We start from the raw sequence: 14,274 nt of genomic DNA, 5'->3' as shown, positions 1-14,274 counted from the left end.
TTTATTTTTTATCATACTATTTATACTTTTATTTTTAAAAAAAATATAAAAATAAGAAAATAATACTTAACACGTGGCATTGTAAGATATGATCTTATAATCTTATGTGTCAATGCAGAGTACCACCCCAAATATTGATGTATCGCTTTACAATTATTATATAGATATTGATAGATTTAAAATATTCTTTATTTTTTATCATACTATTTTTATTTTTATTTTTTATTTAAAAATATTAAAAAAAACTTGACATGTGGCGTTGCGAGTGATTGACCTATAATCTTACATATCAACATGAAATGCCATCTTTAATACCTGTGTATCACTTTGCTATTATTATATATAGATTATTATATAGATATAGACTGATTTAAAATATTTTTTATTTTGTTATCATATTATTTATGCTTTTATATGTTATTTAAAAAATATAAATATATATATATAAATAAAATATGAGATGTGGCATTGCAAGATATTATCTTATAATCTTACATGTCAATATAAAATGCCACCTTTAATATATGTATATCGCTTTACTATTATTATATAGATAGATTTAAAATATCTTTTATTTTTTTATCATACTAATTATATTTTTATTTTTTAATTAAAAAATAAAAAAAAACTTGACATATGGCATTGCGAGAGATTATCCTATAATCCTATGTATCAACATGAAATGCCATACATGTATATCACTTTACTATTTTACTATTATTACATAGATTATATAGATATAGATAGATTTAAAATATCTTTTATTTTTTTATCATACTATTTATGTTTTTATTTTTTATTTAAAAAATAAAAAATAAAAAATAAAACTTGACACGTGGCGTTGCGAGAGATTATCCTGTAATCCTATGTGTCAAAGCGAAATGTTACCTTTAATATCTGTGTATCGGTTTACTATTTTACTATTATTATATAAACTATATCAGTATAGATAGATTTAAAATATTCTTTATTTTTTATCATACTATTTATATTTTTATTTTTTATTTAAAAAATAAAAAAAATTTGATATGTAGTATTGTGAGAGATTATCCTATAATCTTACATGTCAATACGAAATACCACCTCTAATACCTGTGTATCGTTTTACTATTATTATATAGATTATGTTAATATGAGGCTAGCAATAGTTTGCGTGAGATCAGGTCTAGGTTGGGTCAAGTTAAGACAACAACATAGAAAATCTGGGCATACACCCGACTCGGCTCAATATCGGATTAATACCTCTTGGCCCATGCTGACCCTATAAGTCGAAATCCAAAATCCAATTTAACCCATTTTGCCTCTGCTCTAATCTAATTTACATTGCCTCAATATGATTAACTTGATTCGTTGCAATTTATAGTGACTGATTTCCAATTAAACAACTAATATAAGAAAAACAGATCGTTCAAAAAATCCTTACAAAAGTCGTGACTCAATATAAGCCATCTTAATCTAAAAAGATCTCTACCCTTGACCTGAGATCGGGACAAAAGTTTGACCCCAGGTGGAAAAATGACCTGCATCAACCCTAACTAGTAATCTAGACAGGGTCTGGTTGGGTTGGATTTTTCTGGCTGGGTCAATTTTTGCCACCTCAATCGAGAGAGAGAGAGAGAGAGAGACGGAGGACCATTCAATACATGTCTTGCTTGCAAGAATTGCGTTTTCCGACTACAGCTTCTCCTCCACCAAATGCCTCGACCACCTGCTCCGCCAGTTACTACCAAACTCCCCCGCCCATCGGGGAGACCCTGCAAACCTCCAATTCCCACATGTACCCATATCCATGTTCCTCAGTTAACCACAAACCATCAAGGAGACCAAACTATCCCAAGGGTATCTTCATCATTAGAAACCTTTTGCCCTAAAATATTCTTCACAGCTCCCCTTCCAACCATAATGACGTGCTTTTAGACCACCCATGCATGCATGCATGCCGTTACTCCACACCACGCTAACCATATATAAACTCTCTCCTCCCACATTTGTAAGTCAGGCCTCACAATTAAGGAGAAGGCCTCTAAGGCCTAGGAGGCTCATCTCTCTTCTTTCTCCATAAATTCTCCTTCTATGGAGAAAGAAGAGAATGATGGCAGCGTGACTATTACCATCACCACCACCACCACCAATTCCGTCCATCCTCCTCATGTACCACCATCCAAGAAGCGCAGCGGCTTGAGCCTCTTCCGAGCCGCTCTCTTCACGGTCCGCCGCAACCACCAACCGGACAAGAAGGCTCACGTCAATGCCAATGCTCCTGATTATCCAGCGGAAACTCACAGCATCTGGAGGAGCTTCCTTTGTGGCATGCGCCCCCTCCACCTCCAACAGCTCGAAGACTGCCCATCTTTGTTGCCACATCCGCAGCTGGTCGAGCGTGAATTGTTCCATGACACACCTCTTCCACCACCATCACCGGGCTGCTCAGATGATGGTATGAGCCGCTATGCCTCCGCAGAGGACCTCCAAGCACTTGACAAGAGCAAGGACGGTGACGACGACGAGGAGGATGCCACCAGTGAGAGCAGGAACTCGCATTCGATTGACATGAGAGCCGATGAGTTCATTGCAAGGTTCTATGAGCAGATGAGACTCCAACGCTTGGACTCCTGCAGTGATCAAGATGATTAGACTATCGAACAGGGTGCATCCGTTTTGTGGGTGGCAAGTTCTTTCTTTCCTTATCCATTTGGGAACTTGGTTTTATTTGATTTGATATCCTTTCTGATTCTGGAAGTTATCCATGCTAGAATAAACTTATCACATTTTACATTATTTACTATTTCATTTATACTTGTTTAATTACTGTTCTGAGTTAGTAATTATTATATTCTTTTTATTTAACAAAGAATGTATAGAAGACCCATGCACGAAAAGGAAACACAAAGGTTAGTGGCAAGGCTAAGATGATAATTCTCACCACCCTTTTTCCCCTTCTTATTTTTTTCCTGCATGTCTTTGTAATACCTTAACTACGCAAGGATATGCTAAACTTGCAACCATCTGGTACGGCTGAGAAGTGGACGATCTTGTGGGGGGGGGGGGGGGGGTGGCGGCGTGGGGCAAAGGAATTGGACATAGAACGAACAATCCATGATTGGAGTGAATGCATATTTTTTACAATAACATACATATTTTTTAGGTTTTGAAGTGAATGCTGGATTCACAAATTCCAGAAGCTCTGGATTCATAAATTCTAGGCTCTTTATTTCAACCAAACGATTGGCAACAGAGGATGTGAAAGCGGAGATGATATCAAGATGCACAGCCAAAATATCTCTAGAATCAGGGCGCACTAAGCTCAATGTAGAAGCAACCGCAGGTGTCTGAATCACATTACCATGCGGTAGGACTCAATTTTGGCATCTGACAGGAAGCGACGACGAAGTTGAATCAATAAAATCAAGAGCAAATTGATAGCAGTGAGCTTGTTTATTTAAATATAACCGGAAAAGAAAACAATCACTATGACTGTCCACTAAGTCTAAGATGATACGCTGAATATATAAAATTAATTTCAAAAAGTGAAAAAACCTGATATGTGATGTTCTGATGCCAAGGTTTTCAAGCCCCAGGTCCCTGACCACCACCTGTTCTATACCAGCTTCCACAAACAATCTCTGGAAATGTACAGCCACAGCTTCAAGTTAAAACAGTGCAATCTCTCATCTCCAGGGAAAATATATCCAGTTTATTTATTCATTTATTTGCCTTTTTGGGGGGTGTGGGGGTGGTTGGTAAAAGAATTGTAGAGGAAGGATCATGAAGAAATCGATTGGAATTTTTCAAGATGAATGCATACAAATCATCAAAGTAGATAGATTCATCCAGACATCTTTAAGCAGTTATCACAGGGACTGAGACCAGACATGCAGCCATGCCTGTTGAAAGGCTCTCCAAAATGCTCTAGAAGTGTTTGCCTTCGACATTCAGTCTGAAACATGGACAAAAATTCATAATGTAAAAGATTCACGATAAATCTAGCATGTACTGAATGATATATGCAAACACAATATTTCATGGATAATCTTTCAGACAGTAAACAATATTTGAACTCAGTGGCATGGCATGAGCAAAAGCATAAGCAGCAAATTTCTCAACATCAAACAATTTTTTTAACGTCTGAAGGTGGACCCACAAAAAACACAGAATGGCATAGATTCAATTAGTCTAATGAGCAGCACATATGTAGCAGTGACTCTTAACAAACAATATATCATGTGCTCATGAATGTAAAATTCTTCATCGTACAGGTGTGTCTGCATGAACAATGTTCAAGAGTCAAAAGAACTATGCCTATACAAAATGCTGACAGTGGCATTACTTGAATATGTCAGACCAATCAATAACATACATCATCATCACCATACAAATACACATAATCGCCATCCCAGCATTTTTCCATCAAAATGAGGTTGGGCAAGCACAATTCTGGGATGATAAGACTAAATTGGAAATATTAATGGATATTTCAGAATTCTTTATTAACCTAATGTCAATATCCCGCAGACTGAAATGATTCATTGGCCATCCACTTAGGCAAGAGAAGAGCTTGCCAGAAACCTGGAAGACTAGTCGGCATCTATCAGACCAACTTAATTTGCCGTCTTTTAAGCTCATTTAACCAAGGAGCAACTCATATCTACACTTAGAAATAGTTTAAATGAAGAGGGAAGATGGCAAAGTTTGATATAGAGCCCATATTCTTCTCCAAGGGACAAAGAGCTGATCAGAGGACCAAATTGAGGCAATCCAATTGATACAGCATAAAAAACAGATTTGAGGAATAAGAATCCTTTGAATGTATTAGATTCTGGACTCGAACTCCTAAAAATCATGACAAACAAGAATATGGAGAAAAAAGGGGAAAAAAATGCAGCACCAGGTAAAATCGTGTCTTGCAGAGATTCTTCCTGTTAGGAAAAACAAATAGGAATGATCTCCAAACATATGCAAGATGTTTACAAAATCAAACGAAAAATGAAAAAGGAATTACAAATTTATACTTATGTATGAATCTACAGTAGGAATGAAAACACATGATTGTGTCAAATAATGAAAAACTGAGAAATTAGGATACCTTCAGTTCACAATATTCTTGCATTTTCTTTGCTTGATCCATCGCTTTCTTAAAGCTTTCGCTCTTAAAACCTTGTCCACTCCGTAACATGCACACAACTCGACTGAAATCTTTTTTCTGGTACAGAGCAATGCATGCTGCTGGAAGATTATCTCTTCCTGCTCTCCCTGATTCCTGGTAGTAGCTTTCAATTGATTTTGACAACGTATTGTGGATAACAAAACGCTGCAATGATAAAATAGGCATTGCAAAAAAAAAAAAAAGAGAATAAAGCAGAATCGACAATTTAACAATTTTTAAAAAATTTAAAAAACTGAATTGGAGTTGCAATTTTCAGCTGTACTCACAACATCGGCTTTGTCTATCCCCATTCCAAATGCAATCGTTGCACAGATAACATGGACTTCTCCAGTATGCCATTTCTTTTGAACAGCAATTCTCTGACGAGCTGCTAAACCAGCATGGTAGTATACTGTTTTTATCTTACACTTTTCATTCAAATATTTGGCCACATCCACACATTCACTTTTTGAGAGACAGTATACAATTCCACACATATTATTGAAACGATCTTTTAACAATTGCCCTAGCTGCTTCAGTGAATCTTTGCTTTTAGCCACAACTTCATACCTCAAGTTACGTCTATCAAAGCTTGTCTCAAGCACTAAAGCATTAGGAATTCTTAAAGTATTCAAGATGTCCTGCATTTGTCAAAATCAGACTCAAGATCACAGCCTTTTAATCAAATTCAAGAGAGAATTTAAAAAATAAATGTATGCCTACCTTCTGCACAGACTTGGTTGCAGTTGCAGTTAATGCCACAACAGGAACTTGAGGAAAGTTCTGCTTAAGGCATCCTAGTCCTCTGTAGTCTGGGCGAAAGTCATGTCCCCATTGACTGGAAAAATATTTATATTTATATTTATATGGTCCTAACATGAATAACACTTAAAAAGAGATGGTTTCTTACAATAAATACCTATCACAAAGATCTTACCTAACACAATGTGCTTCATCAATTACAAATCTTGCAAGCAGACCCTGTCAGACAATCATAATTAAGCCCCTTCTTTTTGACACTATTTCCACCGAGAAATGCAAAATTAATAAGTTTGGAATGAAATGTGTCAAATTACTGTTATAAGAGTCAAATCACAACCTTCTGGCATAAGCATCTTAGGATACCCAGAAATGATAAGTTCCCAGCTATCCTTTCAGGAGTGACATACAAGAGTTTGCATGAGGGCTTGTTTTTTCTGTAGACAAAATGGCAAATGGATTAAGAAAAGAAGATTTTATTTGTCTAAAATAAACTATACCATTTTATCATCAAAATTTACAGTTCAATAAATTTTGGTGCTGTAGTTCTCAACTTTGTCCTTTTCCTCTTTGGATAGCTGACGAGCTAAACATAGTTTATAACTCAAAAGTTCAAATCGACTCAAAAGTTAGCCAAGTTGACTTGATTCAAATACTCAGCCAAGCACCAATGAGTCTTGAACATCAACTCGATAATATACACACATGTATATATAACATATATTATTAAATATATAAATGTGTTATTGAACTGATTTTTAAGAACATAAATGTTTATATATATGGGCATATAGAACCCTAAATCTATAATTTATTGTACACTAATTTAATAATTCAAATAAAAAAAGAAATGTCAATAACTATTTTACATGCTATCAACCATAGTTACAGAATTCGCCATATCTTTGAAAAATTAATGAACAAACCATAGTTGATAGCTTAAATGATAGTTCTGCAAATAATTCAAAGTTGGTTTGCTTATGCATCACGAATATATCATAAATTTGTGATATTCACAAATAAAACTTGAATCAGTGAATAAATTGTTTGCTTAATAAACACCCTCGATTCCGGAAAACAACCCCAGCTCATGCTTTGAGGTGCTGAAGCAGGCAGCTGTCACAAAAAAATTAGGCTTGAGAATGGGGAGCCTTTGACTTAAAATTGGAAATGCTACCTTTTCTGGAAAGGATGCATTAAATTCGAACAAAAAGGGAGCATTAAAAGCTAGGCTATGCTCTAACCTTTTCTAACATTCTCTCACTCTCTTTACTCTTAATTCTTTATTTTCCCTCTTTCTGTTCTTCTAATAATCATCCCCAAGCTTGGGTGGTTCACAAACCACAATCTCCTCTCATCACTTTTTCCTCTTTCAAAAATCCCCTTTATCTAAGTTTGAATCAATTATGTATATTATATTAATTAGTATTATGTATAAAGAATTTTATATAATATATTGTATAATAGTATATATTAAATATCATTTATGAATGAAATGGAATATATTTATAGTATATTGTATATAGTATATTATATATTGCATTATATTATATTATATGAATATTTATTTTTAATAAATATGTCACATATCTTCTAAATTTTCCCAAATTTACCAGATTTTTCCAAATTCCAAATTTCTTAACCTCGCTGAATAGTTCCCAAACACCACATTTCTGACTATGATATCAACTACTGTTTGTATGTTGTGTTGAGTTCTAGGATCGGGTGACCAGCAAAACCCTCTTAATGCACAGCGGGAATTGAGAATGACAGGGTTGCAGAGATGGGCCAGAGAATTTTGGACAATATAGTGTTGGTGTGAGTGATGAATAGGAGTCCCAACCCTCCACATTTCATTTGTGTTGTTATAATTACACACTTCATATACTAAAAGGCATACTCCAAGACTTGCTTGGGTGATAATGTGAAAAAAGATAGTACTGACAATGGACTATGGTCAGAGTATAAGACTTAGTAGAGTCAAGCAACCCTGTCTGAGTATCGAGCTGCTCGGGAAGTTAGCTGAGTCAAGACTAATTCAAAATCTGAGTTTTATACAAGCCAAGCCTCCCATCGAGTCAGCTCAAAAACTTGCTTAGTTGAGTTAACTCGATTTAGTCGGCTTGATGAGTTTTTAAAACTATGGATCTAACTGCCTATCAACAAAATTTTCAAGTGGAAAAAGCAAACAATTGTTGACCACAAAAATAAACATCAAGAACCTTCCCATTTTTATCACATACCCACCACACATTGATGACCCATCATCTTGCAGAATTATAATGGCCCACTATAATGATGCATCGGAATCACAGATCTCTTAAGAAAATCCGATTAACACAAAATGACATTTGGCAACTTCGTATTACTCCTATTGCATGAGTTAAATTCATCCACAAACTAAAAATTTTCATCCTCTAAGAAACATCCTTGGCCAGTTCTCAAACCTTGAAGATAAGATATGGCATAATTTGTTTAAGGAGTATTAATTTACTCTAACAACATCCTTGACCAAGTAAGGCGAAATCGAAACTGAGACACACCCCGGCCGACCGATGGTACGAACTAGTACAGATCCATACCAAACCGAAACAGTACGAACCGACACAGAGGCGAAGAAGGGAAGCAAGGAGGAAAAGAGAGAAAGAGAGGTAGAGAGATGGGGGGAGGGGAAGCCACCGATGGGCTGTCAAAGGGCCTCCTACTAGCCATCATGGCCATCGAATGGCACAATCGAGACCTGCGATGCCGCAGGCGTGAAACAGAGACAATCGCCTCTATTTCATGGAGTTTTTTTTCAAAAATCCTAACTATAATGAAGCTGGCAATGGGTATGCCGTCTGTTTTTAAGTTTTTTTTAAAAAATTCTCAAACAGTGAAGCCAGCAATGGATTGGCCATCTAGCAGCCACAGCTAGGGGTGGTAAAAATCGATCCGACCCACCAATCCGACCCGCATTCGACCCGTGTTAAACAGGTTTGGGTTTGGATTAAACAGATTCGGATCGTAAACAGATCGACTTGTTTAACCCATTTAATAATCAGATCGGGTCAGATTTTAGGTTACTTACCCGTTTAACCCGTTTAATAAATGGGTTGAATCGGATCGGGTCGGGTCGGGTTATAACCCGTTATTTATAATCTTAAGGTCCTGACTTCTTAACTGGCTTAACTCTTAAGTGTTATCAGGTTATATTCTTTCATTCAATCGGACGAAACGTCGCTTCCCATCCCAGGCTCGCCGCTCACATCTATTCCCCTTCCCTCCTCTAGGGTTTCCAATCCATCCCCTCTAGGGTTTCCAATCCATCCCTCCTCTCGGTCGACGATCCCCAACCGTCTTCCCCACAATCGGCAATAGGTGGCCGTCTACTACCGGCTCCTCTCCGTTCGCAGTCATGCTGAAGGAAACTCAGAGAAAGTTCAGGTATTCCCCTCCTCCTCCTCAACCTCCTCCCTTAGATGGTGCTCCTCCCCGATCTCCCCTCATCATGGGAGCGCCAGTCGGGACCTGGCCTCCATCTTTACTCTTTAGTCGTCGTGACACCCGACATCACGATGACGGCAAACTCGAAAGAATCGTGAGGATTTTTGCTCCGATCTCTGAGGTTGGTGTTCCCCTCCGATCTCTATGGTTGGTGTTCGATCTAGATCCGAGGATTTTTTTCTTGGATTTACATTAGGATTTTTGGGATTTCATAATGATCTGATCTATTATTCTGGGATTTCATAGTCATTTATGTATTGTCTCATTTATGCAATCGATTTACTGGTTTTACTCTTGGATTTACGTTAGGGTTCCTGGGAGGTTTGTGTGATCTGGTCTTTTTGCTCGGTTGGTTTAAATTAAAAATTTTTGTCTAACTGTTTTTACTTTGATTTATGGGTTCCTGGCTCTTTGATGATCATTGTTTACCTGATTAGATTTTTTTCTTGGATTTACGTTAGGGTTCCTGGGAGGTTTGTGCGATCTGATCTTTGCTCGGCTGGTTTAAATCAGAGATTTTTATCTAACTATTTTTGCTCTGATTTATGGGTTCCTGGTTCTCTGATGATCATTGTTTACCTGCGATTTATTTAATGAATAGTATCTTGCATGTGTCATTTATGTATTATCTCATTTATGCAATCGATTTACTGGTTTTTTTCTTGGATTTACATTAGGGTTCCTGAGAGGTTTGTGTGATCTGGTCTTTGCTCGGCTAGTTTAAATCAAAAATTTTTGTCTAACTATTTTTGCTCTGATTTATGGGTTCCTGGCTCTCTGATGATCATTGTTTACCTGATTGGGTTTTTTTCTTGGATTTATGTTAAGGTTCCTGGGAGGTTTGTGTGATCTGGTCTTTGCTCGACTGGTTTAAATCAGAAATTTTTGTCTAACTGTTTTTGCTCTGATTTATGGATTCCTAGCTCTCTGATGATCATTGTTTATTTGCAATTTATTTAATGAATAGTATTTTGCATGTGTCATTTATGTATTGTCTCATTTATGCAATCGATTTACTGATTTTTTTCTTGGATTTACGTTAGGGTTCCTGGGAGGTTTGTTTTAAGGTTTGTGTAGGGAGGCTATGATGATTTTGAAATATCTTTTTGTTGATTCAATTGTTTCTAACAGCAATAATCTTGGACGGCCTTCTTCTATAGACAACCGATTGTTGTTGTTTTGATTTAGTTGTTGATGAAATATTAAATCTGAGCCTCCTCTTCCTATTCCTTTCTTTAATGTTCTAACTGTTTTTAAGTTTTTTTGTGGTTAATATAAGGTTTCATTATATGATATAAATGGATAAAGAGCCTGTTGTCAATTTAGATTTGGAAAGTGATGATGATTATCTATGTATCACTCTGTATCTATGTTAATTTTGATTATCTCTGTATCTAAACAAGTTAAACGAGTCAGGTCATGTCAGGTAAACAGGTTAGCTGTTTATTAAACAGGTTAAATGATAAACGGGTTAAACGGATCGAATCGGATAAACAGATTAACTGTTTAAAAAACAAGTTAAATAGGTTAGGTCGGTTGACCTGTTTATTAAATGGGTCAGATTCAAGTTTGAAAATCTGACCTATTTAATAAACAGGTCGGACTCAGGTTTGATGTTTTCTGACCCGACCCGTATCTAACCCGACCCGTATCCGATCCGACCCGATTGCCACCCCTAGCCACAGCAACCACCCGATATTTTCCGACAGCCTCTCCGCCAGCTGCTCCTCTCCCCGGCACCGTCGCTCCCCTTCTCTCTCTCGATTAAATGTCCTATCAGGCGACACTAATCTGCGGAGACCTCTGCAGCTGTCTAATGGTGTCGTCCCCTCTTTCCCTCCCCCCTTCTCTCTCTCTTCCTCTCGTTCCCTCTCCCTCCTCCAGTGTTCCAATTTGTTAGGCCAAACCATCCTGGTTTGCCGCCAATACGGCCCGAAACAATGAATGTATGTTCAGGACGGTTCAGTGAAACTTGTCCTTGACAATGAATGAGATCTTGATGTCTATGAGTAGCATAGGCATTTCATGAGGGAGTAGATATCAATATATATTTTGTAATCCAAATCTATTTGATACGTACATTTTCAAGCTAAAAGCATCTATCTTTACTTGTTATAGTTGTATGCATTAAGAAATCATAAAATTTCTTGAGAACAATATAAAGTAAAATAATATCAAAACAATCTTAAAATCACAATTTCAAGATTCCTAAACATCAAAATAACCATAAAAACAAAAAAAATGTCAAAAGATACTGAACCAATACCATACGAGTATGTATCATCGTGACTTGGGACCAAACTAGTATGGTACTCGACATCATGATTGTGAACCTTGCTTTAAAGAATTAAAAATACACAAAATAAAAACTTCAAATGCGTTAAAAAAAGCAACATGCATCAAGGAGCTGAATACAAGAAAGAATAAGCAATAATATTCTTAGAAAAAACATTATTTAGAAAATGATGATTGCCTTGTAAGTAATGCATATTTCTAAAGACTAATCATGACATTTGTAAATTCTTGAACAGTTGGTTATTAATTATTTGTAAAAATTAAAAGATCAATTTAGTAAAAAGGCATGAACTTGATAATATAACATTGTAACCATGTATGCCAACTTGTTAAAATCACTAGAAATCATACACTGCATTCACATTCTTAGCCTCTTAGACACTATCAAACTCTACGACAAGCCATTTCCAAAAGACCACTTATGTCAGGGCAATGTCATCTATAATACTATTATTAGAGTCTAACATAACAGGATCCTTACCTCAACTCTCGGATAACTGCTGATGCCTGTGAAGCAGTCTGTTGTGAATTCAAAAAAGTTGCAGGTATCCCATACTTAATATTCAATGTAATGATCTGGTCCTGAATAAGTGACAGCAAAGGGCATACAACAACAGTGACACCTGGATGTAGAGTTGCTGGGAGCTGTAGATAACATGCTAGTGTTAGTAAAAGTTGCTTGAAATTGTAGATCACATTCTTATGGCTTTCAGTTGCCCTGAATATTTAATTAATATCTCATACCCATTCAAGATAAATAGGCATTAACTTGAAAAAACAAAAAAACAGAATGTATCTTCCAATTTAAATGAGTAGAAACTGCTCGTTGAATTCCAACAACTTATATGACTTTAGGAATTTTCAACAAGAAAGTCCTTCTGCAACCATGCACCACCACAGGACATTCTCTTCATAATAAGATAATAAGGCTTTAGGTGAACTGTGAAAATGCATTGAAAAGCATCATCAAACTGGTCTAAAGCCTGTAATAAAATGACTGTTAAAACATAGAAAAGGTTCAACCTGGTAACATAAACTTTTACCCCCACCAGTGGGCATAAGAACAAAGCAGTCTCTGTTCTCAATTGCTGCTTTACAAGCTTGATACTGCAGAGTTCGAAAAGCTCTGTTGCCAAATATTACAGCATTTGCTAATTCAATGTCATCCATAGCCTGCAGCTCCTCATAACATAGAGTTTCATGTCCATTTGGTAATGCATCAGGATATGATGGGGCTGGTCCATTGCTGACATTTTCACGCACCTTGAGAAATGAAGGTTTGGGGGGGGTGTGCAGGAATTCTTAGAGAAAAATCCTTAAAATATAACCATGATAAAGTTCAGAAGAACAAGAGAATTCAGAAGCATTACTGTAAGCAGAAGAAGAAGAAAAGCTTACTGGCAACCTTGAGGTTTGTTTACCCACACTTTGACAAATTCTATGACCTTTATTTTTATGAAAGCCATAGGAAAGATCAGGATTTGTACCCTTCTGGCTCAAGACTTCCAAATCAGAGTCATCACTACCATTCAACTTATCCAACTCTTCTTGGCCCTGGTGTCCAGACAAATCTCCTTTACCCATCACAACATTTCCCGAGTCAATCCCATTCTCTGTTTCCTCATCATTTGAAACACCTCCCAATATGTCATTTAAAGCTCCAAAAGCTTCAGATTCAATAGCTTGCAAATCATCCCAATCTTCTTGCATAGCATCAGCCAATGCAACCAGAAAATCATCACCACAGTGCTCAACAGTGACAAATTCCTTACCATCCTCTCCTACACCACAAATAAAATTAACTGTTGTTTAATTATTAAAAGAATAACTCATGATTCTAAACACACAAAATTCAGGATTTTATACTATTACAATGTCCATCATTAAAAGTGTCCATAAAAAGATGATGGCCTCAGGCAATTTGTGTCCATAAGAGCTAGAAGCCTAGTTTATGCAATACAATACTTAGCTTTGAATTTTTTTTTAGCTTTCGAACTTCATCTTGAGTGCAGCCATTATTTGCTGTAAATCACTCTTTCAACCATAGGTCCTCTTTTCTCTGGTAGCTAAATGTTAATTACACAACAATCTACATGACCCTATGACATGGCATCCCCACTTATTAAGGTTCTGGAGGAAGAAATAGAAAATGAGAGATGGATGATGATGATGATGACCAAATTTTATTTTATTTCATTGCAGATGGATGACGATGACGACGATGATGATGATGATGATGATGAAATTTTATTTTATTTCAGATGAAAACAATTTTTTATTTAAAATAAATATTTAGAAAAAAACTGTACCTTTATCTGTAGAAAAATCGCTTCTCCACATGACCGTCTGATGATGATGATGATGATTTTATTTCATTTAGATTAACGAACAATCTTTTTATACCCAAAAAAACCTTTCTTTATGCATAGAAAGATCGCTTCTCCAATAAACAAGGATAGCATGACCAAACAGTGGTTTATGCTAGAAAAGGATGCCTAATAAGTTACAAAATAATCATTTAACAAGGTTATGAATTCCTATTCAACCCAATATGGTGAGATACCAACACTCTAAAATAGACTCTTAATACT

At 36.3% G+C, this 14,274-nt stretch overlaps 2 protein-coding genes across 2 annotated transcripts; one reads left to right on the top strand and one right to left on the bottom strand.

The window, feature by feature from the left end:
* Positions 1-2,073: 2,073 nt before the first annotated feature.
* On the top strand, positions 2,074-2,785 carry LOC140857218 (uncharacterized). The gene has a single exon (XM_073255929.1). It carries the CDS (start codon positions 2,074-2,076, stop codon positions 2,632-2,634), a length of 561 nt encoding a protein of 186 aa, XP_073112030.1. The 3' UTR covers positions 2,635-2,785.
* Positions 2,480-14,023, bottom strand: LOC105039907 (ATP-dependent DNA helicase Q-like 1). The gene is made up of 11 exons (XM_073256057.1): positions 13,993-14,023; positions 13,082-13,464; positions 12,707-12,946; positions 12,165-12,328; positions 6,243-6,339; positions 6,081-6,124; positions 5,867-5,981; positions 5,431-5,784; positions 5,084-5,308; positions 3,538-3,937; positions 2,480-2,612 (listed from the first exon to the last, which is right to left on the bottom strand). Exons 1-10 carry the CDS (start codon positions 14,021-14,023, stop codon positions 3,827-3,829), a joined length of 1,764 nt encoding a protein of 587 aa, XP_073112158.1. The 3' UTR covers positions 2,480-2,612; positions 3,538-3,826.
* Positions 14,024-14,274: the final 251 nt, after the last annotated feature.

The sequence above is a fragment of the Elaeis guineensis genome, chromosome 4, assembly GCF_000442705.2.
Source record: "Elaeis guineensis isolate ETL-2024a chromosome 4, EG11, whole genome shotgun sequence".
Taxonomy (NCBI): Eukaryota; Viridiplantae; Streptophyta; class Magnoliopsida; order Arecales; family Arecaceae; genus Elaeis; species Elaeis guineensis.
This window is presented reverse-complemented; position numbering and strand designations above follow the sequence as displayed.

What these genes read in the sequence shown, in the direction of transcription:
- LOC105039907 (XM_073256057.1), bottom strand. Translation starts at nt 14,023, where the DNA reads ATGTGGAGAAGCGATTTTTCTACAGATAAAG. An exon ending in CGATTTTTCTACAGATAAAG is followed by an intron (nt 13,465 to 13,992) that starts GTACAGTTTTTT and finishes TTTGTGGTGTAG; the next exon opens with GAGAGGATGGTAAGGAATTT. An exon ending in AACAAACCTCAAGGTTGCCA is followed by an intron (nt 12,947 to 13,081) that starts GTAAGCTTTTCT and finishes TCATTTCTCAAG; the next exon opens with GTGCGTGAAAATGTCAGCAA.
- LOC140857218 (XM_073255929.1), top strand. Translation starts at nt 2,074, where the DNA reads ATGGAGAAAGAAGAGAATGATGGCAGCGTGACTATTACCATCACCACC.